This window comes from Rhinoderma darwinii, chromosome 1, assembly GCF_050947455.1.
Source record: "Rhinoderma darwinii isolate aRhiDar2 chromosome 1, aRhiDar2.hap1, whole genome shotgun sequence".
NCBI classification, from domain to species: Eukaryota; Metazoa; Chordata; class Amphibia; order Anura; family Rhinodermatidae; genus Rhinoderma; species Rhinoderma darwinii.
In genome coordinates this window covers 72,350,895-72,377,847 of record NC_134687.1, presented here as the reverse complement: position 1 = coordinate 72,377,847, position 26,953 = coordinate 72,350,895, and the positions used below count along the sequence as shown (strand labels likewise).

The 26,953-nt window shown below is 44.0% G+C and overlaps 1 protein-coding gene across 1 annotated transcript in view; it reads left to right on the top strand.

Moving 5' to 3' along the window:
• Positions 1–26,953, top strand: part of FRYL (FRY like transcription coactivator) — a 122,150-nt gene that overhangs the window by 39,240 nt on the left and 55,957 nt on the right. The window contains exons 24-33 of the mRNA XM_075825578.1: positions 1,070–1,161; positions 2,276–2,448; positions 3,831–3,991; positions 8,218–8,328; positions 22,759–22,913; positions 23,052–23,151; positions 23,602–23,770; positions 24,531–24,790; positions 25,375–25,515; positions 25,996–26,164. Coding sequence (XP_075681693.1) covers positions 1,070–1,161; positions 2,276–2,448; positions 3,831–3,991; positions 8,218–8,328; positions 22,759–22,913; positions 23,052–23,151; positions 23,602–23,770; positions 24,531–24,790; positions 25,375–25,515; positions 25,996–26,164 — 1,531 coding nt within the window. The remainder of the gene's footprint in view (positions 1–1,069; positions 1,162–2,275; positions 2,449–3,830; positions 3,992–8,217; positions 8,329–22,758; positions 22,914–23,051; positions 23,152–23,601; positions 23,771–24,530; positions 24,791–25,374; positions 25,516–25,995; positions 26,165–26,953) is intronic.

Here is a 26,953-nt window from a genome sequence, read left to right as displayed (position 1 = left end):
CACCAGACAGTTACACAAGACTGCCATAGTCTAGGACAGTGTTTCTAAGCCGAGTACCCTCTACTAAAATCAGATTAAATTCCCCACAATGCTGTAATCATACACCATGCTTATCCCATTAAAAGTACAGCATGACAGCAGTCCGAGCAGCCCCTAAACGTAACGCAGGCTCAGGACCTCGGCTCCAGGATTTTATGTCAGTGTAAAAATACGAAACAAAATCTAAAGTTATCAATGCACATTAGAGAAAAAGCAAACAACTCTTGGTATTCAGTTGTAAATACCTTCCAGATACCCAATCCTTAAATAAAACCTTTCACTAGGTCATATAAGTTGGACAGGTTATCTGACCAGAATGGAGCTGTCTCACTATATGCTAATTTATAGTTAGCCAAGGAGGCGTGAACTATCCTCCTACTCCTGAGGTGGAGCTAGCTTCCCTCTCTCTGATGCTGACCAATCAGCAGGAGGCAGCTTGATGGTAATTCATGCCCTGTTGGCTAACTGCAGCAAAATTAGCATATAGGAAGCAAACACAACAGTGGGCCATATCTCTAGAATGGCGGTTGGGGGTCCAGAAAAAAAAACCAGCGCTGAAAGCTTATATGTTATATGACCTAGTGATAGGTCATTTTTAAAGGGGGTATTTGGGTCCATACATTTTTTTCTCTAATGGCTGCAAATAGGATAAATTAACGAAAGAAGCAGCACTTACCTATCCTTTCCCCCCGGCACTCCCGGTGATTGTTTACATGCAAGAAGCATGTGACCTCAGTAGCCAATCAGAGAGCTCAGCGCTGATGAATCGTATTTCTGGCATAATGTCAGAAATACGACGCATGACCGCGGAGTCCTTTGACTGCAGTGGTTACATGCTACATGCATGTAAACAATCACCGGGAGCACCACTGGATCGCCGGGGGAAAGGATAGGTTAGTGCTGCCGCTTTTGTTAATTTATTTAATTTGCAGCCATTACAAAAAAAAATCGGAACCCGGATAACCCATTTTCTAAATGTAAAAAAAAATGTCTTTGTTAATTTAATCTTTTTTTTTTTTTTTCTGAACAGAATATGAAGCGGCGCAGGCGTCGAGATATTTTAAGGGTTCAGCTGGTCCGTATATTTGAACTGCTGGCAGATGCTGGTGTCATTAGTCACAGGTAGGAATATTTTTCCCTAAGTAATGACATTTTCAATATTTTCTCACACGGATGCTGCCATATTGAGAAGTGATGCGTTACTGCGATACATTGCGTTTGACTATGTTCTCCATTGCATTGAAAAAAAGATTGGTCATTTTGCTGTCTTACAAAGCCCATGCTTGTGCGCAAGTCCAGCTAAAAGGTGGCAGTAATCAGCGGCGTTCCTACAGTGTTGACCAGAGATTTTGTAGAGTAGACCCTCTGATGAATTGTAGGTCGGACTCTGCAGTCAGCAGACTTATAGTAAACTGGTAAAATAAAAAAAGATTACATAAGGAAAAATGTTTTGTCATATTGCAAACAAACTATTTCCATATGTAATAACTTTTCCTTCCCAGTCCTGCTTCTGTTGAGGCCCCTGCAGATTCTTACCCCTGCGCCACACAATAGTTGCTGTGTACTGGGGAGTCTTTGTTGTGATCACTGCACAAAATTTTGGCTTGATATTGCACTTGGAAAAATTCTTGCATTACACGTGAAAAAGCTAACCTTGTATTTAGGCTTAAAACGTATCAAAGGATATCACTCATCCGGACTAGTGCTGGGAATGCGCTGTGCCCTTTGTTGGGTAGATTCCATATACCAGTGGCTTTCTAGTAGAATTATGACAAAAAAAAGCCTGAGTGTAGTTGCGTCTGGGTCCGGCGTTTCGTACGCCTATTTTCTTGGCGTATAAATTGTTGGCCAAATTTATTAATGCGTGCGCCAGAAAGAACCTTGATTTGTGACCTGCTCGCCACGTCAGGCGCATTTTTGCAATATGGCTGTGAATTTGTGGAGTTGGCAAATGCACCAGGTTTAACACTTGCGTGCGCCAGTCTTGTGGTGCAGAATACTGGTCTAAAGTATACCTCCCAATCGGCGGTGTAAAGAAAATAAGGAGTTTAACATGTGCCAAGATGCGTCAAATCTATCAAAGAGTGAGCAAGTCATTGAGAAATTTGGCGTATATTCAGACTAGTATCGCTAGCTTCAGGCTTTCTATCTTTAAGCCATTATAAATGTGTGCAGCCTGATATACTTGTATTCTGTAAGCAGAGGAGTAACTTTCATCATTTCTTTTGTTTTCTAGTGCAAGTGGAGGCCTTGATAATGAGACTCATTCCCTGAACAATACTCTGCTAGAATACGTGGACCTAACCAGGCAGTTACTGGAAGCGGAGAACGAGAAGGACTCTGATACACTGAAAGATATCCGATGCCATTTTAGTGCCTTAGTGGCGAATATCATTCAAAATGTTCCAGGTATTCTATGACGTTTATATATTATTACATGTCATTGTTTGTGCACTTTTTTTCGACACTGTTTTCACTTTATGGTTCGGAGTAGAACTTTTTAATTTAATATCCTGCATAAGGCGTTTATTGCAATTATTTGAGAATATGTCAAATCTAGAGAGAAATAGAATGGCCCCTGGAAGAATCAGCGAGTGGAGGAAGAAATTGGGTACATGAAACCTACCCAAGTTTAGAGTATCGTGTCTGGAGAGATTCACAGGGGGAGGAGAAGGGGGAATATTGGAGTGAAAAGTGTTGTAGAAGCAAAGAATGGAGTCTGGGATCCAGGGAATATAGGTTACCACAGGCAATTCATTAGAAGGTGGGGGTTTCATTTTCAATAGTGTTGTGGGGGGCTAGGGGCACATGGCAAGCCGTCCATGCAATACCATAAAGAAATGAAGCGCGCGCAACATTATAAAATAATTAACGTGAATATAGGATAGAGCTCCCCAGCCTTCTGTAAGTCTGAGGCCGCTTTCACATACAATAGATGGTGTGACGTATTTAAAGTGTAGCTAAACATTTAACAAACTTCTGACATGTCATAGTGACATGTCAGAAGTTTGGATTGGTGGGGGTCCGAGTACTGAGATCCCACCGATCGCTAAAATGCAGCAGCTGAAGCGCTTGTGTGAGCGCTCAGCCGCTTCGTGTCTGTTCGGCTTTTTCCAGAAATAAATGTATCGTGTACGGACTCAATAGAAAGTCTATGAGCCTGTACTCCGATACATCGACTTTCCCGGAAAAAGCCGAACAGACACGAATCGGCTGAGCGATCACACGAGCACTTCAGTGGCTTCCTTCTAGCGATTGGTGGGGTCTCAGTGCTCGGACCCCCACCCATACAAACTTATAACATGTCACTATGACATGTCAGAAGTTTGTTAAACGTTTAGTTACACTTTAAAGAAAATAAGCCTCTTAAACTGTATGACTAATTGATATGGCTTTTACCCTAGAGTTTACGGCCTGTGATATGCTATGACATCCACGTGCCACTAGTGCACATTTGTATCTGCCAACAGCTGGGGAGCCACATATAATGGGCCTGAAATCAACGTGTGTTTTCCGAATCATTGGTTAGGGAACACTGGCATAGGGTATGAGGAACGCAATGGTTATGTACCTGGGAGAAGAGGATCCAAGCAACTTGTAAGTGTTCCCCTGCCAGCATGTCATCAGAATCAGGTTGTCTCACAGCAATTGTTCAAATACGTTTTTGGTTTCTCCATAGATCCTCAGGGTAGCGAGGGAATTGTTAATTTTTCTAGCAATGTTTGTGATGCTAATAAATAGAATATAGTGAATGATGAAGATATTGAAGTAAATGTTCTGTTTGTTTCCAGTGCACCAGAGAAGAAGTATTTTTCCTCAGCAGAGTCTGCGCCATAGCCTCTTCATGTTATTTAGTCATTGGGCCGGACCGTTTAGCATAATGTTCACCCCACTGGACAGATACAGTGATCGGAATATGCAGATAAACAGGCATCAGTACTGTGCACTGAAGGTAATCCATTTTCTTATGTAAGAATCGTCGTAGAAAAGGCATGGGAGATGAGAGATGCATCTACTAACTGCTAAAGTCATTCTGTGTACATGAGGACTACATAGCTGACATCCAGGCCTCCATTATATTTCATTTAAGCCACATGTAGGACATCTTGCCAATGTAACTAGGAGGTCCCTTCTGCCATCTAGTTCCTAGTCTAAATGGCCTAATGCCGGATATTGATAAACTGGTGAGTAGGTGCAATTACCCCTCCGCATTGGGGTGGGGGCAGAATAAAGTGCAGATGTGTAAGGGTTCAGTATTCGACTGGGGTTCCTTGGGCCCACCAGAGGAGATGATCCTGAGACCCACCATCCGTCCATACAGGAAAAAACGCACCTCCATTTTTAAATGCATCGTGAACTTTGCGGTCATCATTGCCCACACATTACACCCTAATGGCAAGTGTATGCCTCCAAAGGCAGTTCCAAATGGGGTTGTCTTCTGCGGGATCATTGTGGCCCACTATTGTGTTAGAGCCAGGGCCCGGCGTAGGGTTCCCTGGTACCCTTGTGGGCCAGTCTGACCCTGTAAAAGTTGTTCTTCCCTTAACAGGGGTCTGTGTGTGTGTGTGTGTGTCTGTGCGTGCGTGTCAAATTAACCCCTTCGGCTCCTTTTGTGTTACGTTACTGGTATTGAGTAAACCACCACATGTGCCCTCTAGGAGATGTTTCACGAGCGTAATTTCACCTACTAGTTCCACATTTACTACACCTTACATACACACAAGGGCTCTGGTTTTGTGACAAATGTTTTATAAGCTCCGAATCGTAACTAATTTTTCCTCTTATGCTCTTGCTGACCAATACAGAATGCTTTTCCATCTGAGGGAGGATTAGATAGATGAATTGTGAGAACACATCTGTTTCTAGGTCATTGCTCAGAATAACCATAATAGGTGCCTGGATCACGACAGCACAGATTTTGTTTTCTGCACAAGATAATCTCTCTGTATTTAAAACCCTAAACACGTCCAGTTCTTTTTTGTTGTAGGCAACTGCTTACTTATTTAACCTCTGCACTCCCTTGTTACAGACCTTTCTTTTTTTTTTTCTTTTTATGCACGAATACAGACAACATTAATAGCTTTAAAGGTGGCCATACACATTAGATAACTGTTGGCTGAAAAGAAGGACCGGCCATGTTGCATTTCCTGACATACGCTGGTCTGGCAGCAGCTTATTCACCTTTCCCCATTAAAGAAGCGGAGCCGAGTAAGCTTGTTTATTCTGGAGATGGGAGGAATAGTTGTCGGCAAAAAAAAGTTTTCTGCCTACAGTTGTCTTCAGTGTATGGCCACCATTAGGGTAAGGCAAGTCATTTAGCTACATTAGGACTGAATTTCTTTGCTGAGGCAGCATTTTTGTACAGTGAGGGTGATTATTTAGAAGTCCCTTTGAGGGCTGTATAATTCTACGGTAACTATGTGAAATGACCTTAATATCCACCGTTTAGGTGACCAATGTTTGATCGGTGGAGGTCCAACCGCTTTACACCCACCGATTCCAAATAACGGGGCTCCCGAGTGTGAATGGCGCACTACTGCGCATGTTCTGCCACCACTTTATTTACTTTTTATGGGGCTGCCGGAGATAGCCAAGCACTATCGTCTGTAATTAGATGATAAATAATCATTATGAGAAAACACCCTTTAAGGGTGATGATAGAATGTAGGGTCCTGTTGTTATATTAGGCACAAACCCGCACAGTCCTACGTCACTACCTCTACCCTTTTTGCCTTCCTTAATTTTTTTTTAATGCGTTTTTCCGTTATTTTATTTCTCCTTTAATAGATTGAAAGTTACGTTTTACACAGTACTTACCCATATCTGTGAATTTCCACCTTTCAGAATAGGCAGATGAGTTGCCATTACAGTTTTTCTATTAAAATGCTATATATTTGACTTCATTTTTGCTTTCAGTTTGCAACTTAAATACAAGTGTACCATTGTCAGACATCTAATATATGCTGTTGTAGGTCAACATACGTAACTTTATGGTTTTAGTAGCTGTTCTTCCTGCCATGACATCAAGTGACCACTGCGATCACCAGTGGTTTTCTTTTTTCCATGACCATATCAAAAAATATTTTTGACACCTTGACCTTGCAGGACTCTTTTTAGAGACCGCTGAACCAGATTTACATTGCGCGTACCATACCATACAATGATATAAATTATTAGCAAGGGTTTGCTCACCGCGTTTCCACTGCCACGTTGTAAATTTTTGATGGTGCTCGTAGATACGGGAGAAAATCCCGTCAGCAGCAGATATAGACAAACAATATTCAATAGGAAAAAACTTTGTATCCAGCACCCTTGATGATAAAAATATAGATTTATTCGGTCATCTTAAAAACACGACAAATTAAAATGATCCCGGGAGGACGCTTACTCGTTTCAAACCACTAATGTTCTTAATCATAGCCAGACGGGGTCATTTTAATTTGTCTATATTTTTATTATCAAGAGTGCTGGATACAATGTTTTTTCCTATGGAATATTGCATACCAAACTGCATGATGTTCTAAACTCCTACATGTGTGGGATATCGGGGTTACCTGTAGTCACACCTACATTTTTGAGTGGAGTTCGGCTTTATCAGGTCACATGTCAGTGATTTTGTAGGAGATTTATTAAACCTGCCATTATTTTCCGACACTTTTCTAACTACGTAAGTGGCTTAGAAACTTGATAAACCAGTGATATTTATTAACACCGTAATGTGTGTTGGAAAAAGTGGAGCAGGGGATTCATAAATATGGCATCATACGTGAACGCCATATTTTTTAATTCATTTTTTTAACATTTTAAAACTGTTGTAAACACATTGATAAATCTGTCCCATTTTTTTATTTTTCTCTTTGTGTTGTAAATGGCTTAGGAATTAAACTGTAGTTTTGCATTGCTATGTCATTATTAAATGTAGTGAAAACTACGGTTATATTGAGTGTTTCTCGGTAAAGTCCAACTAGTATATGGCCCATTAACTTCTCTTTATAACATGGAATATACTTGGCTTCTCTTAATATCGGAAAAGCACACCATCCCCATCATGATAGATGGTGGTGGGAACATCGTATTGTGTGTGTGTGTGTGGGGGGGGGGGGGTTCTCTGTAGCAAGACTTGCGATGCTTTTGAAGGTAGACTGAATGTGAAAAATACAGGGACATCCTGTATGAAACCTCTGCTACCCATGTAACAAAATGGGTCCAATTTGCACTGTCCACATGTGCAAAGCTGATAAACCTTTCCACACATGCTACATGCAAATTGCAGCCAAAGTTTCCTTTAAAATATAATTCATAGTTTTTCGTCCGTTTCAAGCAATTATTTTGTAAAGGGGTTTTTCTCTTTAGATGCTCTGATAAATATCGGAGAATAAGTGTCCGCTGAACCCTGTTCTGCAAGCCGAGGTGGCCAGCACTGGCCGCATACAGGAGACCAAATTCTAACGTCCGTCAAGCTTGTGCGCGGCTCTCTCCATTGAAGGCTATAGAAGTTACGTAAATAGCCAAACAAGCACAGCCACGTGACCGCTTGATCTCCTCCTATGTGCATCTGCTGTCGAGATCCCCATTATCAGACATTTATAGAGGGAAAACCCCTCTATAATTATAATGAATGTAGATCACGTCGACATTTTGGAGTCTTTGTTAACAAGTGTCAAAAATGGCTAATTAATTTCAGTTCTTGGCACATATTTAAAACATTAAATATCGTAGGCAAGCAAATACTTTCTACAGGCACTTTAGGTCACGTAGCACCAGCATGTAGGATGATTATTACGAAAAGGTCATATTTGACATGCCATAATGGACTGTGTGCTACTTCCCAGTCCCCCACAGCTGACTAATGGAATTGTGAAATTGTCTGGTAATTTTAAAATGTGTCGTATGAAGTTGACTGTACCGTAAATGTCATGTCGTCATAAATGGGATTTGTGCACTTTTATTATATTTATGTTTTTTTCTCGAGATGCAGCAAAATGCGAAGTCTTTATTGGGATTTAAGAACTGCGATCTTAGTGATTTGATCTATACAAGTAGGAGTGCAAAGAGAATTTTAGCTAGATACGGATATTTAAAAAAGAAACAAAAAAAACATGAAGGCCAGAGTTCAAGAGAAAAAAATAAATAGTTATATTCCTGACCTATGACCACTGTATTCCCTTTCTTTTGCAGGCAATGTCGGCTGTGCTCTGTTGCGGCCCCGTTGCAGATAATGTTGGACTTTCATCAGATGGTTATCTGTATAAATGGCTGGATAACATCCTGGATTCCCAGGACAAAAAGGTAACCGTGTAGACTGATTTCTTAAGTGCTGTTACTTTCATTGCTTCTTTTACAGCCACTTCCTCCTGTGATCTCCATTATGTCCTAAAGGGGTTATCTCATCATGACAACTCCTTATGTACAAGCAGCTACCCCGGCCATAAATGCTGATCGCCGGGGTTTCCAGGAAATGGCATCTTGCTATACATTTAAAAGGGTATATTACATGTTACATAATGCGTGGACAGGCCAAGTTCCCCAGGACAAGAGACTCTCTCATTTTTTTCTGCACTTCTACTTGAGCGGGACATGGATTTCTCTTGATGAGACGACCCCTTTTATGCATAGTGTACGTTCAACATCCTTTCGACTATCATGCCCACTATATTAACAACTTATGGTTCATTGGTAGATTTCCTTTAGTCAGGTGCACTTTAAGGCCTCCTGCAAACTTCCATCGCCGTTTTTGACGGGTCTGTGAACCCGTTTTAGCGGCCGTGTTATTTCCGTGTGCACTCCATGTTTCCGAGCGCCGAGCAAGGTACTGACCAGGGTGCTGAAAGAGCAGGGTTGTTCAGCGCTAGTCACTGTACAGGGTGCTGAAAGAGTTAATGGGCTGCACTGATCGGCGGTAACTCTTTCAGCACCCTGGACAGTGACTAGCGCTGAAGAATGACCATGCTCGGTGCTGATAAAATACAATTTATGAAATAAAAAAGAAAGAAATAAGTTCATACTTACCCAGAACTCCCTGCGTTTTCCTCCTGTCCGGCCTCCTGGGACCGCTGCAGCCAATCACAGGCTGTAGTGGCAGTCGCGCAAGTCTGGATGACGTCAGAAGGCCGGCCTCCAGAGATGACGCTTCATCCCACGTGACCGCCTCTGCAGCCAATCACAGGCTGCAGCGGCCTCTGCAGCCAATCACAGGCTGCCGCGTCATACAGGAAGGCTGGACTGGAGGAAGAAGAGGGACTCGTCACCAAGACAACGACCGGGGTACGTATCAACTGCTTTTTATTTTATTTTTAATCAGCAGCCTCTTCTCTCTATAAGGTGATTGATAGAGACAAGTGGCTGCCGATTAGTGTAATATATCTGTATGTATTTCTGCCCGCCCGGCCGTTGCTAGGCAGCGGCTCCATCACACACGGACGGCACACGGATGCCTTCCGTGTGCCTTCAGTTTTTTTGACGGCCCCATTGACTTGCATGGGCCTCACGGTCACGGAATCTCGGACCAAAGTAGGACATGCTCTTCTTTTGTCGGAACGGAGCAACGGGACCGTAAAAAAAAACCTGACGTGTGCATGGCCCCATTGAAATGAATGGGTCAGGGTGCTAGTTGTCAGAAAAACGGCTAGCACCCTGAAGAAAAAGACTGAAGTGTGCACTTCGCCTAAGGCTACATTCTGACAAGCGTTTGCAACCTCGGACGTGAAAAACGGATGTTTTTCACGTCCGAGGTGCACCCGTGCGGGGCACGCTGTTAGTGATCCCCCATAGACTAGAGTATATGGAGGGATGCGTGACACGCTGTAAAATGGGACATGTCCTATTTTTTCACAGACCCTTCACACACTCTGTTGAAACAACAGTCGTGTGAACGACCCCATTGAAATACATGAGTACATGTGATGGCTGTTATTTTAACCCCTTAAGGACGCAGCCTAGTTTTGGCCTTAAGGCTCAGAGCCCATTTTTCAAATCTGACATATTTCACTTTATGTGGTAATAACGTCGGAATGCTTAAACCTATCCAAGCGATTCTGAGATTGTTTTCTCGTGACACATTGGACTTCATGTTCGTGGTAAAATTTGGTCAATATATTCAGTGTTTATTGGTGAAAAATTGCAAAATTTAGAGAAAAATTGGAAAAAATAGAATTTTTCAGAATTTAAATGCATCTGCTTGTAAAACAGACGGTTATACCACCCAAAATAGTTACTAGTTCACATTTCCAATATGTCTACTTTAGATTGGCATCGTTTTTTGAACATTCTTTTATTTTTCTTGGCCGTTACAAGGCTTAGAACATAAACAGCAATTTCTCATATTTTTAAGAAAATTTCAAAAGCCTTTTTTTTAAGGTACTTCTTCAGTTCTGAAGAGGCTTTGAGGGGCCTATGTATTAGAAACCCTGATAAAACACTCCATTTTAAAAACTAGACCCCTCAAAGTATTCAAAACAGCATTTAGAAAGTTTTTTAACCCTTCAGGCATTTCACAAGAATTAAAGCAAAGTGGAGGGGAAATTTGCAAATTTCATTTTTCTTGCTGAATTTCAATTTTATTCAATTTTTTTTCTGTAACACAGAAGGTTTTACCAGAGAAACACAACTAAGTATGTATTGTCCAGATTCTGCAGTTTTTAGAAATGTCCCACATGTGGCTCTAGTGCGCTCATGGACTAAAACACAAGCCCTAGAAGCAAAGAAGCACCTAGTGCATTTTGAGTCCTCTTTTTTTTTTTCTTATTCAAAATTTTTATTGAGTTTCAGAACACAAAATTTACAAAACATAGTGGAGGGGAGACCTCCACACCTTAAATAAAAAACAAACAAGGTCAGTGGACCAAAGCAAAAACAAACAAAACACCAAAGGGAAAATCAATAATGTGCATCACATCTCAACATGCAAAAGAATGGTCGGTATACCACAGTAGCATGAGTAATCCTAGAGGCATAACAACAGGAGGTACAGCTAGACCACTTAATTCAAACAGAGAAGAAGAGGCACATTACCCTAGACAGGGGAAGAGAAAGTATAGAAAAAGGCCCCAAGAGAGGGAGGGATAGGAGGGAGGGAGGGGAGAGGACAAGGGGATCCTGGACTCCGGTTCCGGCGTAATATGAATGAAAATCAGCAACGAGCGAAAGCCATAGTACATTTCACAGGGGCATAGGCTGACTCAGGTGACAGCCGTGAGGTAGGAAGGAGAAGAAAGAAACACTATCCAAGGAGACCATGTAGACGTGTATTTTACCACAGCTGCCGGGGAGTGAGCCACCAAGTGTTCCATTCGCTGTATCAAGGCAACTTCCCGAAACCACTCATCTAATGTTGGGGGTATGGCCGTTTTCCACCTGCGCGGGATCACTGACTTTGCCGCCTGAAGGAGATGTCTAGTTAGGGAGCTTTTATAGACGTGTATTGGCATCGGGAACATGAATAAAAGAGCTGCTTCCGGAGAGTTGGGGACAGAGACTCCAGTAACCTCCAATATTAATTTAAGTACCGCATCCCAAAAACTCCTCAACAAGGGGCAACTCCACCAAACATGAGACATGGAACCTCCTACAGCACCACACCGTCAACAATTGTCAGGCACAGACGGATACCATTTATGAAGCACAGCCGGGACCCTATACCATCTAGAGACAATTTTGTAGCTAGTTTCCTGGGCCCTAATGGCTATAGAGGCTTTTTGTGAGAGGAAGAAACACCTCTTCCATTGTGCGTCAGTAAATGTAGTATGTAGTTCTCTCTCCCAGGCCCCACAGAAGGAGGGGAGTTGTTGGGAACGCTGTGAAAGGAGTAATTTATATATTGTGGATATGGTATGGGTAGGGGGCTGGGAGGAGACACATAGGCGCTCAAAGTCCGTCAACACCCTGTGAAGATGTGCGCGTCGGTTAACTGTTCCATAAAAGTGTTTTAACTGGGCATATTCATATATATGGCGAGTGAGGGGCACGGCATCGGGGTAGATGGAGGTTAGAGGGAGAAGAGAGGAAGCGGAGAGGACCTGAGCAAAATACATGGGGCCGGTGGACGACCTGCCTAGGAAGGAGCGACCAGCTTTACCAGCAGGAAAGTCTGGATTATCTGTGATAGGAATTAAAGGACCCAGGGGGTCTATAAGCGTACTTCCAGGCCCTAAGGACCTCAACGCCATGAGGGTATGGTAAACAACAAAGGAGGCTTGAGTCGGTCTATTCCCGGGCAGGATCCACGGCAGGGATGATAGGGTACTGGGACATAGTTGTTGAGCCAAACGGACCCATAATTTTGATTCACGGTTATGAAAAAAATCTAAAACACGTGCGTGAGTTGCTGCCAGATAGTAGAGCCGACAATCCGGCAGACCAACCCCACCCGCACCCCTGGAACGAGTCAGCAGAGCCCGGCTCAAACGTGGACGACCAGTTGGCCAAATGAAGGAGCCGAAGCATCGCTGAAGCCGCAACCAATAGGAGGATGGGATAGAGATGGGGATCGTCTGCAGGAGATACAGTAAGCGGGGGAGGAGAGACCTCTTAATAATATTGATACGGCCAAACCAGGAAAACTCAGTCTTATGCCAAGAATTCAGATCCGTGCGAAACTTGGCCAGTAGGGGGATAAAATTATTTGTAAACAATTGTGTAAGATCCCCACTTATACGGGCACCCAAATATGTAATACCTCTGGAGGGCCATGAAAAGGGAAAATTACTTTGGAGAAGCGATACTAACGGGCCTGGGAGAGAAACATTTAACGCCTCAGACTTAGAGAAATTGATTTTGAAATTAGATCATGTTCCAAAACGAGACAACTCGGACAACAGTGAAGGAAGAGAGACATGAGGGTCTGTTAGATAGACCAATAGGTCATCAGCAAATGCTGAGCACTTGTATTCCTTCCCTCCAATATTAATACCCTTAATATCCGTGTTGCTCCGAATGGAGGCCATGAGGTGTTCCATAACCAGGACATACAACAGGGGGGATATGGGACAGCCCTGTCGTGTGCCATTGTAAATAGGGAAAGGTGCCGAAAGGGAGCCATTTATTTTTATTTGGGCCGAAGGCGTGCGATACAATGCCATAATTTTTGCCAAGAGAGAGGGTCCTATTCCCACATGCCGAAGGGTTTGGTAAAGGGCAGGCCACGATATTCTGTCAAACGCCTTTTCAGCATCTAGGGACAGGATCATGAGCGGGATTCGGTTAGTCTGGGCGTGGTGAATGATATCGAAAGTTTTAAGGGTGTTGTCACGAGCCTCCCGACCAGGCACAAACCCCACCTGGTCCGGGTGGATTAGATCAGGCAGATATTTATTCAATCTATTGGCGAGCAATTTAGCGTAAATTTTTAGGTCTACATTGAGCAAGAAGATGGGACGATAACTGGAGCATAGTTGAGGGTCCTTACCCGGCTTAGGGATAACCACGACATGAGCCAAGGTGGAGCTAGGAGGAAACAGGACCTCCGGGGAAATAGAGTTAAAAGCTAACAACATAAGCGGTAGCAACCGGTCCGCCAACACCTTGTAAAACTTGGCAGTGTAGCCATCCGGGCCAGGACTCTTTCCCCCAGGAAGCTCGGTTATAACCATGAGGAGCTCCGAGGAAGTGAAATCCATATCAAGTTCCTCAGCTATCTCCCCCGACAACTGTATGAAGGGAGATGAGAAAGAATCCCGGTCCGGCGGATGGGAGGGGGCGGGGGTGGGAGGGTCAAGGTTGTAAAGATCAGAGAAAAAGCTATGGAAGCACTCCGCTATCTCTGGGGTCGTGTGAACAACTTGGCCAGAAGGAGCCTTAGTATTTGGGATGTTTGACTGGGCGATTCTATTTTTTAAAGCTCTGGCCAACATACGTCCGCTCTTATTGCCAAACTCGTAGAATTTACTGCGACAGACTTGGAGAGCGCGCTGCTGGGCAGAGTCCAACAGCCGTCTAGCGTCCTGTCGGGCAACCTGTAACTCCCGTAAAATCGGAAGAGACAACGCACGTTTGTGAGCCAGTTCAAGAGCGCTAATTTTTTGGAGAGCAATTTTAAGGGAGTGGGCCCTTTCTCTTTTAAGGCGTTCCCCGTGTTTTATGAGGACTCCCCTGAGAACGCATTTAAGGGCTTCCCACCGAACCAATGGGGACGTGTCATCCTGTGCATGATCAAGTGTGAAATGTTCCACCGTTTGAAGCAAATCAGCCTGGCACACCCCATCCAGGAGCAGGGACTCATTCAGTCTCCAAGTCCAGGGGCCTTTAGTGATGAAGGGGAGATGTAAGGTACAATATACCGGGGCATGGTCAGACCACAGGATACTGCCAATGGACGTAGAGGCTACCCAGGGGAGAGCATGTTGCTGAAGGAAAATGTAATCCAAGCGACTGTAGGTGCCATGCGGATGGGAGTAAAAACTATAATCCTTATCCGTGGGATGTTGAATACGCCATGCATCACACAGTTGAAGTTGTAGGAGAGCACGCTTCACCCGCCTAATAGCACCGTATGCAACACTAGAGCGACCAGTAGAATTATCCACTGTCGGATCCAGAGTAAGGTTAAAGTCTCCGCACAGCACCACAGTCCCCCGGACCACCGGAAGGGCGGTTTCTATAAGATGAAGAATGAAGGGCACCTGACCCTGGTTAGGAGCATAAGTGTTAATCACCGTGAATTCCCTCCCACCAATATTAAGCACTAAGATGAGGTATCTCGCATCGGGATCCACAACAAGATTGACAACCTGATGGGGGAGAGACTTGTGAAGGGCTATGGCAACTCCACACGATCTGGAAAGGGGATTATTACTGAAATGCCACGTAGTGTAATGTTTGTGCTTGATAGTAGGGGTATGTCCCTCCTTAAAATGTGTTTCCTGGAAGCATGCGATGTGTACCTTACGCTTGTGTAGATGGTGTAAGATTTGCGCCCGCTTTTCAGGAACATTCAGCCCCTTCACGTTGAAGGAGGCAATAGTAAGGTCAGCCATGGATGCAGACTAAACGGCTCGCTGAGGTATGCCGGATAGCGCACAAAGGATCGGAGTCCAGGATCGCCAGGAGGGAAGCAGAGGAGGGAAACAAGCTAGGAGTAAAGAACAGAGCATTAGAGAAAAACACAAACATAAAATCAAACCAAAAAGGCAGTACGAAAACAACTGCCGCACAAGCTAAGCGCACAATTACGGAGGACCAAAAATTCGGTCCAAAACCTACAAGGGGAAGGTGACAACTACGCATAAGAGTTATCCGCACTCCCTAGCGTACAATAATATAAGTATTAACAGCTTAACATCATTTTCACATTTTAAATAACGAGAGAGGAAGACATTGGAAGGCATCTGAAGGAAATACTCAGAGCAACAAGTAATCTTGAAATCAGACAGCAAGTAAGTAACAGGAGGAATTCCAGGAGCGGCAGTCCGGGTCATCACGCCGAACGGGCGGACTCCATGGGTGGAGTAGGGTCCCGTTCTTGTCGGCGCCTAGATCGTCTGCGAGGTCCACGCGGAGGGCGACCCTCCACCACAGCCAGGGGCCCAGAGAACGGGCGTCTCCCCCGCGATCCCCCGCCAGCAGAGGATAACAACGAGGGCCACTCCGGTAATGCAACATGAGGAAGGTTCAAGTCCCGCAAGAAACCAGGCAGGTCGGCCGGGGATCGCACAGTATAGGTACGGCCCTCCTGTCGGACCATCAGGGCAAACGGGAAGCCCCACCTGTAGATGATGTCCCGATTCCGAAGCACCTCCAGCAGGGGTTTAAGAGCAGCTCTTTGCGCCAGCGTATGTCGAGATAAATCCGGCAAAATACGTAACTGCGTGCCTTGGTGGAGAATGATGGGCTGCCGTCGGATTTTTTGGAGGATAGAGTCCTTGATTGCGTAAAATGCAGATGACATCCCTCGGCCGAGGATCGTCAACACTTACAGGGCGGAGAGCTCTATGTGCCCGGTCGATCTCTATGTGGGTATTCGGCGGACGGCCTAGTAAAGTATTGAAGATGGTGGAGAGAGTCGAAAACAGATCAGACGCAGGAACAGATTCGGGCAATCCTCGAACACGTAGGTTGTTCCTCCTATTATGGTTTTCAATATCATCAAGGTGCTGCTGCAAAGTGAACAACTGAGCTGAGTGCTGCTGGATAGTGGATTGGATATCTGCAATAGTGGCATTATCAGCAACCCGGTCCTGCGTAAGAGTGTCCACCCTCGTAGAAAGTGAGGAAAGTTCAGCCCGAAACTGAGTAAACTCCATCTTGCATTCTTCAACGATCTGTCTGGCAAAGGAATTAATATCAGCCCTAGTAGGCAACAATTGAACAAGCTGGCGGATATCTGAGAGTCGCCGGCCGATTTTCACACATAGATCCAGACGACGGGTCGGTAAAACTTAATCCACTACTGGCTGGCGTGTCCACTTCAGGCGACGGGAGTGGGTGCACTTGAGGACCTTGGCCACTTGCATGTAGTGCAGGCATATTCCCAGGGTGCTGGGGAGACCCCATAGGCAGGGTCAAGGCTGTGGTTATTGGGGAAGCTGTGCCATGCGGAGCCAGAGGACCGCGAGGGAGAGGCCACCACCAGCCCAGGGTCCCTGGGCGGGAGGGGAAGCACTGGAGCTATCAGTCCCATAGGGTGTGAGGTGAGCTGGGTGATGGGAGGCTCAGGGCCTCGGTACTCACTGTGCCTCCTAGCTAGCTCCTCCAACTGCAGAACTGCAGGCTGGGCAGGTGTGGTGTCTCTCACTCCCGGGGATGGAAGTAGGCCGCTGTCGGGTCTCGGAAGGAGAGGGCCCGCAGGACATGAGAGCAGTGACGGGGAGGGTGGCGTCCTGGGATGCGCAGGCCCTCCGGAGAGCCATCTTGAGAGGTCACATGGTCTTGCGACAGGGGGACGGCATCCGCCGCTGCAGGGGCCCCCAATGCCTCCCAGCTAGACCGGGGATCTGGTGCCTCTGGGTCCGGTACCTTCTGTGCTGGTCCTCTCTCTTCCGGAGCAGCTGAAAGAAGGGCCGTGCTCTCCAGAGCAGGCCCGCATCCGCCCGCCTCGTGGTCCCGGCGGCCATCTTGGAAATCGGCAGGCGTTGTCGGCCGTGCCGCAGGATCCATCACCGCCCGGGAAGGAGACAGAGGACCGGGGACCTTCAAGAGCTGCACCTCAGAGGGTGAGTGGACTTGTCCTGCTGCCATCTCCGGCGCCCCTGAGCACTGGGCCTTTGGAGCTGAAGAGGTCGGGCGGCAATCTTGACCACCGGCCTCGGCCCGCGTCGCAGCCCGCAGCTGCATCTGGGGCTGTCGCCCAAAATAATCCCCGATATCGCGCTGGGGCGATGAGGGGCATGAAGGGGCTGCTGCCTTTGTTTTTTTGGAGTTCTTCCCCATATCTGGGAGTGGATGTCAGCCGATTTTGGACACGCTATTAGAGGAGCTGGAGAGATCACGTCTTCACTCTCCCATAGCTGGCCACGCCCCCCTGAGTCAGAATGCCAGGTTTGGAGAGGTGTTGAGGTGTCAAAACAGTAGGAATCCCCCAATAGTGACCCAATTTTGGAAACTACACCCCTCAAGGAATTCATTTATGGTTGTTGTTACAATTTTGACCGCACAGTTTTTTCACAGCACCTATTTGAATTGGGCTGTGAAATGAAAGAAATTACATTTTTTCCAGTAAGATGTAATTTTTTATCAAAATTTCTTATTTTCACAGGGAACAAATTACCCCATTTTGTTGCCCAATTTCTCCTGAGTCCAGCAATACCCCATTTGAGGCGATAAACTGCAGTTTGGGCCCATGGGAGGCCTCAGAAGTGAAGTAGCGCTGTGTGTTCTTTGGAGTGCAGATTTTGCTGGATTGGTTTTCGGGTGCCATGTCGCATTTGCAGAGCCCCAGAGGTATCAAAGCAATGGAAACCCACCAGAAGTGACCCCATTTTGGAAACTACACCCCTCAAGGAATTCATTTATGGGTGTTGTGACCATTTTAACCCCATAGTTTTTTCACAGAACTTATTTGAATTGGGCTGGGAATTAAAACAAAATTAATTTTTTCCAATAATATGTTGTTTCGGCTGAAAATTTCTTATTTTCACAAGAAATAAAATACACCATTCTGTTGCGCAATTTGTCCTGAGTGCAGCAATACCCCATTTGTGGTGATAAACTGCCGTTTGGGCCCATGGGAGGGCTCAGAAGGAAAGGACCACCATTTGGCCTACTGGGGATTTTCTGGTGCGAAGTCATGTATGCAGGAGCACCTGAGGTACCAGTACAATTGAAACCCGCAAGAAGTGACCCCGTTTTAAAAACTACACCCTTAAGGCATTCAGATACACCCCATAAACTGTAATGTGGGTTCTCCCGGGTATGGCAATACCCTCAATGTGGCTGTTATCAGCTGCTTGGGCACACAGCAGGGCTCAGAAGGGAAAGATGAGGGGGGATAAGCTGTGCGGAGTACATCAGGGTAAGTAGAATTGGAGTAAATTATAAATCAAGGGATGTATGATAAATTTTAAAACACTCTTTCATACAGAGCTCTGGTTATTCGGGACACGTGTCACATTGATGTATTGCGTCCTCCCTTATACCCCTCTTATAGCAGACTTTGCACCTCTTTTGACTTTCTCCCTTCTTGCCAGTTTGGGGAACCTCTCCTGGAAAGTGTTGCCCTGGTACGATGTGTGTGGCCCCGCTTCCAGAAGTACTGGGTGCCCCCCCCTTCCTGGTCCCTAAAGATTAGATTATTGATAACCACCTCTTGAAATTCCAGGAAAGTTCCCGTCTGGCCTGCACATCGACGTAGCACGTACACATTGTACAATGCCATCTGTATGATGTGCCCGGCCAGCTTCTTATACCACACCGCGTGGCGCTGTAGGGCTTCAGGACTTGATCTGACAAGTCCACCCCTCCCATGTACCTATTGTAGTCCAGGATGCAGTCTGGTTTAGGGGTCTCTGTACTGGTACCTCGTACAGGTACATGGGTACTGGTGTGGCATCTCTCTTGTCCTTGTACTTGACACACAATATGTTGCTGCTAGAATGTGCCCTGCTCTCACCCCTGCTTGTTTGCCCTGCAGAGTCTTAGGGAGGCCTCTCAGATTTCTTCTAGCAGTGCCGCATGCCGCAGTACTTCTGGAAGCGAGGCAGTTGAAGAGTGGGACGCCAGTATAAAAATTATCCAGGTAGAGGTGGTAACCCTGGTCCAGCAGTGGGTGCACCAAATCCCACACACTTTTTGCATTAACTCCCAGTAAGGCGGGGCATTCTGGGGGCTGAATACTGGTGTCCTTCCCTTCATATATCCTAAACCTGTAGGTATACCCTGATGCACTGTCGCACAGCTTATACATCTTCACATCATACCTTGCCCTCTTACCCGGCAGGTACTCGCGGAATTGAAGCCTCCCTTTAAAATGTACCAAGGACTCATCAATAGAAATACACTTCTCGGGGGTGTATGCTTGGGAAAACCGGGCACTGAAACGGTCTAATAGGGGTCTCCGTTTATACAAACGGTCAAAATAGGGGTCATCTCGGGGTGGGCACGGCTCATCAGTATAATGTAAGAAGCAAAGTATTGCCTCATTTATTTATTTTTTTAGGTTACAGTTCAGTTCTGAAGTTGCTTTGAGGGGCCCATATATTAGAAACCACTATCAAACACCCCATTTTAGAAACTAGACCCCTCAAAGTATTCACAACAGTATATAGAAAGTTTATGAACCCTTTAGGTGTTTCACAGAAATTTAGAGCAAAGTAGAGGTGAAATTTACATTTTTTTTTTGTCAGAAAGTAATCTTTATACCATTTTTTTTTTATAACACAAAAGGTTTTATCAGAGAAACGCAACTCAATACTTATTGCCCAGATTCTGCAGTTTTGAGAAATATCCCACATGTGGCCCTAGTGCGGTAATGGACTGAAGCGCCGGCCTCCGAAGCAAAGGAGCACCTAGTGGATTTTGAGGCCTCCTTTTTATTAGGCACCATGTCCGGTTTGAAGAGGTCTTGTGGTGCCAAAACAGTGGAAAACCCCCAAAAGTGACCCCATTTTGGAAACTAGACCCCTTGAGGGATTCATTGCAGTTTTCTTGGGGTGCATGCGGCTTTTTGATCAGTTTTTATTCTATTTTTAGGTGGCGTGGTGACTAAAAAACAGCAATTCTACTATTGTTTTTTTTATCTATTTTTTTTACAGCGTTCACCGTGCGCTATAAATGACGCATTCATTTTATTCTGCGTGGCGATACGATTACGTCGATACCAGATGTTTATAGTTTTTTTTTATGTCTTATGGTGTTTGCACAATAAAATACGTTTTGTAATAAATCATTCACTTTTTGTGTTCCCTTATTCTAAGAGCCATAAAGTTTTTCATTTTCCATCAATAAAGCCGTGCGAGGACTTATTTTTTGCGTAACGAACTGTAGTTTCGATCAGTACCATTTTTAGGTACATGCGACTTTTTGATCTCTTTTTATTCCATTTTTTGTGAGGTGAAGTTACCAAACAATTGTGATTCTGGTACGGTTTATTATTATTTTCTTTTACGCCGTTCACCGTGCGGGATAAATAATGAAATAATTTTGTAGTTCAGGCCGTTACGGACGCGGCGATACCAATTATGTATAGTTTATTTGTTTGTTTATATATTTTTATTAATAATAAAGGACTGATAAGGGAAAAAGGGGGATTTTTACTTTTATCACTTTTAAAACTTTTATTTTCTTATTTTTACACATCTTTTTTTAACTTTTTTTTAACTTTATTACTTTTTCCCACTAGGGGACATGAGGGCAGGAGGCCCTGATCGCTATTCTAATACACTGCACTACATGCGTAGTGCAGTGTATTAGAGCTGTCAGCTACTCACTGACAGCAAGCATAGTGGGTCCTGACTTCGTCAGAACCCACTAAGCTTCCGTCGATGGCAGAGCCGGACGCCATTGTTTGGTGTCCGGTTGCCATAGCCACCATCGCCAGCCGCTATCGCGTAGCAGGCTGGCGATTGTAGCTTAACCCCTAAAAAGCCGTGATCACTATTGAACACGGCTTTTAAGGGGTTAATCAGCGGGGACACAGCGATCGGTCCCCGCTGTAGGAGCTGGGACAGCTGCTGTACGAGACAGCAGCTGTCACAGCTCCTGTATGTGTCGGGAGGACGGCCGAAATGGCCGTTACTCCCACGACGTAGTAGTCCGTCGCTGAGCGCTAACGATATAGTTAGCGCGACGGATTATTACGCCGCTTAGAGCGAAGGGGTTAACGGCCGTCACACAGACCAGATACACGCTTGTCTGAATGAGCCCTATGGTACATGCTCCCCCTTTTTATATTTAGAAAGAATTTACATAAAATGTTGCGCAACCTTGTAAATAAATTACTTATTTTGTAATACTTCTTCGTAACATCCTGTATTGTAGCCCGAAGCTCAATTTACTATTCTGCAGGCTTCAGAGCTGAAATCTCTTAGCATTCCTTGCTGGCTCAGTGTCTGCACATAGTGTGTTGTGGCAATTTGCAATCCAGGAAGTTTTTACCCAGATAATATATACAGTAATTGGAAGTAGTTAAAATGAAGTATCCCGCTTTATTATAGGAGCTCAACTAATCTGTTAGGGTATGTGCACACGTAGTGACCAAAAACGTCTGAAAATACGGAGCTGTTTTCAAGGGAAAACAGCCCCTGATTTTCAGAAGTTTTTTGAGCAACTCGCGTTTTTCACTGCCTTTTCTTTGCGTTTTTACGTACGTTTTTGGAGCGGTTTTCATTGGAGTCTATGAGAAAACTGCTCCAAAAACGTCCAAAGAAGTGTCCTGCACTTCTTTGATGAGGCAGTCATTTTACGCGTCGTCGTTTGACAGCTGTCAAACGACGACGCGTAAATTACTGGTCGTCTGCACAGTGTGTCGGCAAACCCATTCAAATGAATGGGCAGATGTTTGCCGACGTATTGGAGCCGTATTTTCAGACGTAAAACGAGGCATAATACGCCTCGTTTACGCCTGAAAATAGGTCGTGTGAACCCAGCCGTAGGGATGTATCTGTTGATCGGTTTGTTGTGGATGCTTATTACCAACAAGGGAGCCAATCTGTATAGAGCTGAATATGGCTCCTGTTATGTGTGCAGGAACAAAGAGCTGGTGCTCCTTTTTTTTTTTTTTTTTTTTTTTTTTTTTTATAAATTAAAGTGGTTCTCCTCTTTGGACAATCCCTACTTGTTAGAAAGGTCCCTTGACAATAAAACGATCGCAAAGTGCCCCTCTTGCTGGGACCCCCAGCGATCAGCTGTGATCTGTGAGGAAACCTGGCAGTAACTGTTACATTTCTCTACAGCGCCACCACAATGAAAAATTAAGCATTATACAGTGTCCATTTATATCAATGGGTTGTCTGTGTAATGCAGAACAGGACGGGTCCTTCAGAGCAAGAGACACTCTTTATAACCACTCTCCACTCTGGCCGAAATATGAGGATCCTGAACAGAATTCCCTAATAGTGTTTTTAGTTTTTTGACAACTCCTTTAAGAAGAAAAACATATAAGTTTATCAGTTTATCTTGGCAGCGGAAACACATGACTTCACGTTGTACTAAGTCTTTTATTTTTATTTCTAACAATTTAACTTTTATTATAATTTTTATGACTTTTGACTTACCTCTGTCAACCAGTCCTGCGTGTGTTATTTGTGGTGCTTCATCTGTCTCGTATTGATTTTATAGGTTTTATCTTTTTAGGTCCATCAGTTGGGGTGTGAAGCAGTCATGCTTTTACTAGAACTTAATCCAGACCAGAGCAACCTCATGTACTGGGCGGTAGACCGCTGCTACACCGGATCCAAGAGAGTGGCTTCTGGCTGCTTTAAAGCCATAGCCAGTGTTTTCCAGAACAGGTATTACGGTTATCTGTACATAGATGTGTGTGTATATAATGTATATAAATGATACAGACTAGGCCTGTTATATTGTGTACAATGCATGCGGAGTGTCTCCTTTGATGATGTGCCGTCCTTTCTCTGTAATCTCTCTAGGGATTACCAGTGTGACACAGTTACCCTCCTAAATCTGATCCTGTTTAAGGCGGCTGATTCTGCCAGGGATATCTATGAAGTTGCTATGCAGTTATTGCAGGTTTGTAAACATTGTTTATTGTACCATTTGAGTGTAAAGTCCAGCATATCCGGCATATAGGTCTGTCTTACCACCTCAAGGGTTTTCTCAGGGTATATGTACTTCTCAGACCTTGCTGTTTTATTGGAAAAGCAGGAACAATACGCTACCATATAATAATTAAAAAAAACATATTTTACAAGCAAAGGCTTTAAAGCCATACCATCTTTTTTACAATAAACCACATTTTGACCCAACGCTAATCTAGACTTTACTAGAGCAGAGGGCGCTGCTTTTTGTGAAATATTTGCCAGTAACTCTTTAACTTAACTTTCATATTATAGAAATACTGTAGTATTTATGATTCCTAATAATTTTTAGCTTCTTTAATATACATATATATATTTGATCTGTTAGTTTATCAATGCATACTGAATATTTATCGGAGTTATGTCCATTGGTATTCTGCAGATCCTGGAACCGAAGATGTTTCGCTATGCTCACAAATTAGAAATACATAGAACTGATGGAATATTAGGTCACCCATCTCCATTACCACATTTGTACTCCGTATCTTACTACCAGCTCTCTGAAGAATTGGCCCGCACCTATCCAGAGCTTACACTTGCTATATTTTCAGGTATTCAGTTTTACTTGTCTGTTAAAGGGGTTGTCTTGGTTAGAAAATCTATTTTGAAATTCCTTATTAGAGCATTTTACGTTAGAGGGTAACTCCTCATTCCGGACTATCAATCATTGGCCGGAACGTCCAATCAGAGAACGGCTTCGGAGAGTGTCTCCCACTCGGAGGACCTAACTTGTTTGTGCATTACATGGACATCTTACTGGTTATTATAGGAACTATGTGAACCTCCATGAATAGATACTACACCAAGAGGTGTTTAATTCTATATAAATAGAATGATAATGAAACCTCTTGCTAAAGTGAACCTGTCACTATTACGGATCTGTAAAAAAAAATTAAAAAAAAAGTCTCCATTATGATAACCCAATAGATTGGCTACAATTTCACCCACCAAAGGGCCCCCCAGAGTGCTTAACATGGTCACATGGCCCTTTTCAGAGCTGCTGATTGGTTGAGACGGGTCATGTGACACATCGTGGTGAAGCCACAAAATCAATCGCTTACTCTTCAGCCACACCATTTGTCACTTTGTTTAGGGGGTGTTCAGGCGATACCGTTACTCAATAGTAAAACTCCATTAGGTACACACATACATGTGAACACACACGCATCCACATTTTCACTTTCCCAAACATGTCAGGTGTGTAAAGTCACCAATATAACAAAATGAATGAAGATCGTAATAGACGTGTCTAACAAGACTACAAGACGATGGTTATTTTTACTACTTTTTGACACCTTTTTCTTTTTACAGAAATCAGTCAGCGAATACAGACTGCGCACCCTGCAGGCCGCCAGGTGATGCTGCACTATTTACTTCCCTGGATGAACAACATAGAATTGGTAGATTTGAAACCTTTGCCTACAGTCCGCAGACATGATGATGATGTAGAGGAGTCACTTAGAGACCGCGATGTAATGGTGAACAGCAGGCGCTGGCTGAGAGGAGAGGGATGGGGATCACCGCATGCCACAGCTATGGTCTTGAATAACTTGTTATACATGACCGCCAAGGTAAAACGTTTGTCTGTATAGAGCAATAACAATATGATAGCTGTTGGGCGTGAGAGCATAATTTCACCTAGTAGTGTTGGTTCTGGACTTTGTTTATTTTGCCTTTTCTTTAATGTGGGCATTGAATAATGAATATTGATGATCAGCCAGACACATAGGGGGCGCTGTTGCATGTTCCCAGCAATTGCCAGCAGTCAATATAAAAGGCCCTTTAGTGAACTCTAAAAATGTGAAAACTTCTCTGTTAGCTTGATCTTAAAGGCCGAAATCCTGAGCCTGCACTACTGCCATGTTTCGATTACATTTCTTGTTCTTTTCTCATGGAGACTTTATTCGGATTTGTACTTATACACATGTATTTGCCACGATTTAAGCCAGGCAGGATGTAAATATTACTGTATTTGGTGAAGATATAAAAAAATAAAAATGGGTCTTTCATGTATTTCTCCCATTTGGTCTCCTTTAAAAAAAAATATTTTACCATAAATCTGGAATGCTTACATTTCCAAAGAATGAATAGTTGTCTGTTCTGAGTTTTATTCCGGTTACATTTTTGTACTTAAATGTGATTTACTCTTCTTCAGTATGGCGATGAGGTGGCATGGTCAGAAATTGAAAATGTGTGGACCACCCTTGCAGATGGCTGGCCGAAGAATTTGAAGATTATTTTGCACTTTCTAATAAGCATCTGTGGTGTGAACAGTGAACCCAGCCTCTTGCCTTATGTGAGTATTTATAATGAACACATCTCTGGGGTTTATGTAATTCATGTGCAATAATACTTTTTTCTTGACAAAATGATGATTAGTTTTAACCCTTTAATGACGGCTGATTCCCTATTTACAAGTTATTTTTTATGTCCGTTTTACTTTTTACAGTATTTTAGAACAGCAGCTGCACAGACAATTGGGTGGCTAGTTGTCGGAGACCGCTAAACGCCAACAAGAATTGTTCGATATACATTGCTCAGTTGCCTATAGAGAAATATTCATTACATACTGTCGCTAGTATTATTTCATTAGTCAAAAAGATTCTTGACAATGTTAACCAATTAAGAATTTTTGTCTACCTTGATCAAGATCCGCTGTCAGGGAAGATATAGATTGGACAGTTTGGATATTACCAGCACGATCCTATCACCCCCACATTTCGGAGACCATTAATTTTAACCTTTTGCTCTTATGCCATATTTCCTCGGTTTACAGGTAAAGAAGGTGATCGTGTATCTGGGCAGAGATAAGACCATGCAGCTCCTGGAGGAACTGGTCAGTGAGCTGCAACTCACAGACCCAGTGAGTTCTGGAGTGACACACATGGACAATCCACCATATTACCGCATCACATCAAGCTATAAAATACCCTCTGTCACCTCAGGTAAGCACACAAATGTCCCACCTGTTGTGAGGGAATCTAGCATTGTAAATGCTGTGAAATCCATTGTTGCAGTCTGATCAAGTATATAAACAGTAACAATATTACAACCTTCATTGAAGTCGTCTGTAAGGCCACATGCACACGACAGTGTTTGGTCCGTGATATACAGACCGAATGTCGGACGTATTTTTCGGACGGACAACAGCTCAGGGACCATCATGATGCTAGGAGTCCCTGCCTCTCTGTGGAAATACTGTCCCGTACAGTAATCATGTTTTCAGTACAGGACATTATGGCCGTGGGGAGGCAGGGACTCCTAACGTCATCGATAACAAAGATGCTAGAAGTCCGGCTCCCTGAACTGTGGTCAGTCCGGGAAATACGGCCGACATATGGTCCGTATATATCATGGACCAAACACGGTCGTGTGCATGAGGCCTAAAACTTGGAAAGAATTACATATTTAAAGGGACAGTGTCATGATTTTTTTTTATTTGTGTTTTTATTTAATAAAATATTATATTGACTATTACATTTTTCACACACACATTTTTTTATTTTTATTGACACTTTCTTACTGTACTGGGGCTGCCATGTTTTATTTAATCTTTGTATGTGTCTCTTAACGACACATACACAGATGGAATACGGCAGCTACAGGGCATAGGACACAATGAACGGGAGCCGTTCATTGCTTCTGCTATCTGGCTCTGTACTGCGCAGACTCAGTTCAGAATCACACAGCGGAGAAGCTGGTTTGTAGGGAGTTAGCAGGCGCCATTATGAAGA